Source organism: Pteropus vampyrus, unplaced genomic scaffold, assembly GCF_000151845.1.
Source record: "Pteropus vampyrus isolate Shadow unplaced genomic scaffold, Pvam_2.0 Scaffold30, whole genome shotgun sequence".
Lineage (NCBI taxonomy): Eukaryota > Metazoa > Chordata > Mammalia > Chiroptera > Pteropodidae > Pteropus > Pteropus vampyrus.
Genome location: NW_011888811.1, coordinates 1,328,262 through 1,331,858, shown reverse-complemented (window position 1 = coordinate 1,331,858; position 3,597 = coordinate 1,328,262). Strand labels below are relative to the sequence as shown.

The window sequence follows — 3,597 nt, the reverse complement described above, 5'->3', positions numbered from 1 at the left end:
GTGTCTATGGGACAAAACCAGGTGACAGCTGGGGAACAGCTGGAGAATCTTCCCCATGAGTCAAAGCCAAGTGACAAAGCCAGGTGACAGCTGGGGAACAGCTAGAGAGTCTTCCCCATGAGTCTTCCCCATGAGTCTTCCCCATGAGTCTCGGGATGGGTGGCCGAGACTCTGGTTATTGGCCTCAAAGCTGTGGCTCCTTCCCCAGGTGGACAAAGAGACCAACACAGAGACCCCGGCCCCGTCGCCCACAGTGGTGCGGCCCAAGGACCGGCGGGTGGGCACGCCATCCCCAGGGCCGTTTCTCCGAGGAAGCACCATCATCCGCTCCAAGACCTTCTCCCCCGGACCCCAGAGCCAGTACGTGTGCCGGGTAAGCAAACAGGTGGTTCTTTTCTTCTATCAGCCCGTTTCCCATGGGGTAGCTGAGAGCCTGCAGCCTCACACCGTTCCGGGTGCAAATCCCGATGACGCTTATGTCGCCAGGCACCTTCAGCACCTTAACGCCGCCGAGCCCCAGCTTCCTCGTGTGGAGATAACGGGCCAACTGCGTAGGGTTGTCTTAAGGGCCGACTTGGATAAAGTGTGAAGGAGGCTCAGTAAGCCGTACGTGGCCAATATTATTGTAACTCCAACCAGCCTTCCCCTCCTGCTCGTTCACCCCCTGCTCTTCCTCAGCTGCTCGCTGAGATGATCAGACTGACCTCCCACTGCCCCCGAGCGGGCATTCGATTCCAGTGTGCAGCCTGAGGCAACATAATAGCAACAGGCCTGTGTTATTTAGTCACAGGTTCTTTTTCTATTTGGTGTGGTTGCTAACATTGAAATCTTAGGGAAGACGATTAAAGATGAAATAAGAGTAGAAGTTTCACATAAAATTTCAGTTTCCCTTGAGAAAAAGGGGTGGTCTGGCACCACGGCCACACATTCTCTCCTGGCAGCGATTGGCCGGAGCTGAGTGGGGAGGCAGCTGCCCGTGGGTGATGGGAGGGAAGGGACCACCTGGCCCACTTTACCTGCGTGGTTGCCAACCTGCTCTCGCAGGCCCCGCTGGTGTCTAGAAGCCCCATGGTATACCCCGCCCTGCTGTCCGCTTAGTCTCCCCCTCCTAGGCCAGCCTACTCCTCCTTTCTACCCAGAATGAGGGTTTAAGCACTTACCATGCCTGTGGAGTCATGCTGGTAGCCGGGGCTGGAGAACCAGACCCTGTGCTGACCTTGCTCAGGGATGCAAAGATATGACACGTGTACACCTCACCTGAGTCCTGGGTTCGGGCAATGTGTCAGCATCCAGGGTTCCCCCACACCATGCAAAACCAGTGAATAGTAACTAGATGTGCAAACAGAACCTTCCTGCCTAATGTGATTTGGGGGGCTGAGGGCATACTGAGGGCATATTGGGTATTCAGTATCCAAGGCCTGCAATGATAAGATTGAGTAGAGAAGCTAATTTCTTCATAACATGAAAATTTCACTAATTTACTGGCTACTTATCAAGTTAGTCCCCATAGAAGTATTCTCTGCAGTGCCTCCCAGAAATACTGTAAACCTCTCCCTTCTCTGTCAAGTCTCAAAGGAGCTGATTGTCTGAGCCTGTGAGCGTTTGCACAGACAATGCAAACACAATACACCTTGGCCGCATGTTCCGCAAAAGGGACAGCGTGTACCGAAATCACCAAATGTGACTTTGGTGTTGGGGATTCCTGAATCACAGTTAAAGAATCCTGCAGTTAAGCCAGCGCACAGCTGAAGACGAGAAAGACCCAATCTGTATTTCAAATGCGAATATTTGGAAGGATTTAGAAAAGCCCTTAGGATAACGAATAAAACCCTCTGATTTGGGCAAAATTGCTGCCTTTATGAATATGCGGTGGAAATCAAGCACAAAGTGAAGAACAGTCGGAAAAATCACACCAAATTAGTGTGTGATTCATTCTTTTTCATCGGGATTAGCATGCAGTTGTAATTTCGTTAAATGGGAGACAAAATATAACTTTGGCAAAGTGTTTCTCTTTTCCAACTAAAGACTCAAACTTCTCCTCCCCCGCAACATTTACTATAAAATTCTGGTCCCGTTTAAATGGATTCCATTTAAGTGGCCCTTTTCCAGGAATGTCATCCTTGAATAACAAGAAGCTCCTGTCCTCTTAAGCATCTATAACATGCCTAGCACTACACAGGGTTCTTCCCATACTTTATTATCTGGACCAGTTTCCAACCCTGCAAGCCTGCAAATTAAGAAATTCCCCCTCAGCATGGATCACATGCCACACCCGGAGGGGCCTCACTTAGCAACGCCATGTACTTTCCTTCCTTGCCTTCTGACTGGCCCACCTCGGCCCAAGCTTACCTCCTTATCATACAGTCTTACCGAAAGCTACACGAAGTAGCCAGTGGCACAACATCCTGAATTTTTTCCTGTCTTTTCCTCTAAAACTTCTCTAAAACTGTCTCCTGAAATGCAACAAGTGACAATTTAATTCTCTGTTTTGCACCCACAAAATGAACATTACTGATTCTCCCTCCTGCCTTCAGTACACGGCCAGCTCCATGTTTTCCAGTCTGTGACTTATGGCACACCACCTCCCAGCACCAAGTCTTGTACTATTCAGGGTTCTCAATGGCAAGCAACAGAACCAGTGATCCAGCAGTATATACAGGAAAGAAATTTTTGCAAAGGAAGTTGAGAAGCTCACATATTCAGAAGGCTGTAGAACGAGCCTCAGAAATCAGGTAGGAGCAAAATGGACCAGACCACAGCCAAAATCATACCACAGAGGTAATCAGGTGAGACATTGCCAGCGCCGCTGTAGAACCTGGCCCCAGCTGGTCCCACTGCTGCTTCCACGGGACCGCAGGAGTTGATGGCCTGGTTAATCCAAAAAGCTCAGTAACAGAGAATTGGGTCCAACTAACCAGGTTGCGATTCAGGGATTTGGGCAGTTTGATCTAATTATCAGACAGAGTCTAGTTTAGTGCCTGCCTCTAGCTATAAGGGAGGCCACCAAAGCAAGACTGGTACTTTCAGCTTCGTTAGCAGGAGGTGGGCTTTGTCTCCCACCATGAGTCATGAGGTAGGGCTTTCTCCACCCCTCGGATAGATTTTTAAATGCTTATTAGCAATACCCTTCTCCCCCCACCCCCTGCCCCCCCCCCAAAAAAAAATTATTTTCTGTGTCATCTAAACTTACAGACAGTCCTGCAAGGCAAATAGTAGTAACCCCATTTCACAGATGCAGAAACCGAAACTCAGAAAGTGAGAGCACTTTTTCTAGGTCAGGAGCTACTAAGAGCCCTCGGCCTGTGTGTCCCGGAGGACTCTGCCCTCCTCCAGTCTGAATACAAGTCATCCCTTCCAGCTCTGCACACCCAGTGCCCTCTGCTAGGTGTCTCCCTTCTGTGGTCTTTGGCAGGGCCAGTGTCACTTGGTTAGTTTCTTGGCCCTCAGCCCCCACTGAACTTTTAAGTTCATACGGGCAGGAACAACGTATTACACTTCCCACAGGTCTCCACAACGCCTGTGTCTTTAAGGTCTGTGTGTTTATCAGCAGCGCCGTTACAGGTGTTGGTTGGCTCGCTTTGACCTGACGGATCAGTC

At 49.8% G+C, this 3,597-nt stretch overlaps 1 protein-coding gene across 1 annotated transcript in view; it reads left to right on the top strand.

Annotated features, from left to right (window-relative positions):
• WWC1 (WW and C2 domain containing 1) overlaps positions 1 to 3,597 on the top strand; it is a 134,226-nt gene that overhangs the window by 121,589 nt on the left and 9,040 nt on the right. The window contains exon 18 of the mRNA XM_011356776.2: positions 209 to 373. Within this exon, the coding sequence (XP_011355078.1) occupies positions 209 to 373 (165 nt within the window). The remainder of the gene's footprint in view (positions 1 to 208; positions 374 to 3,597) is intronic.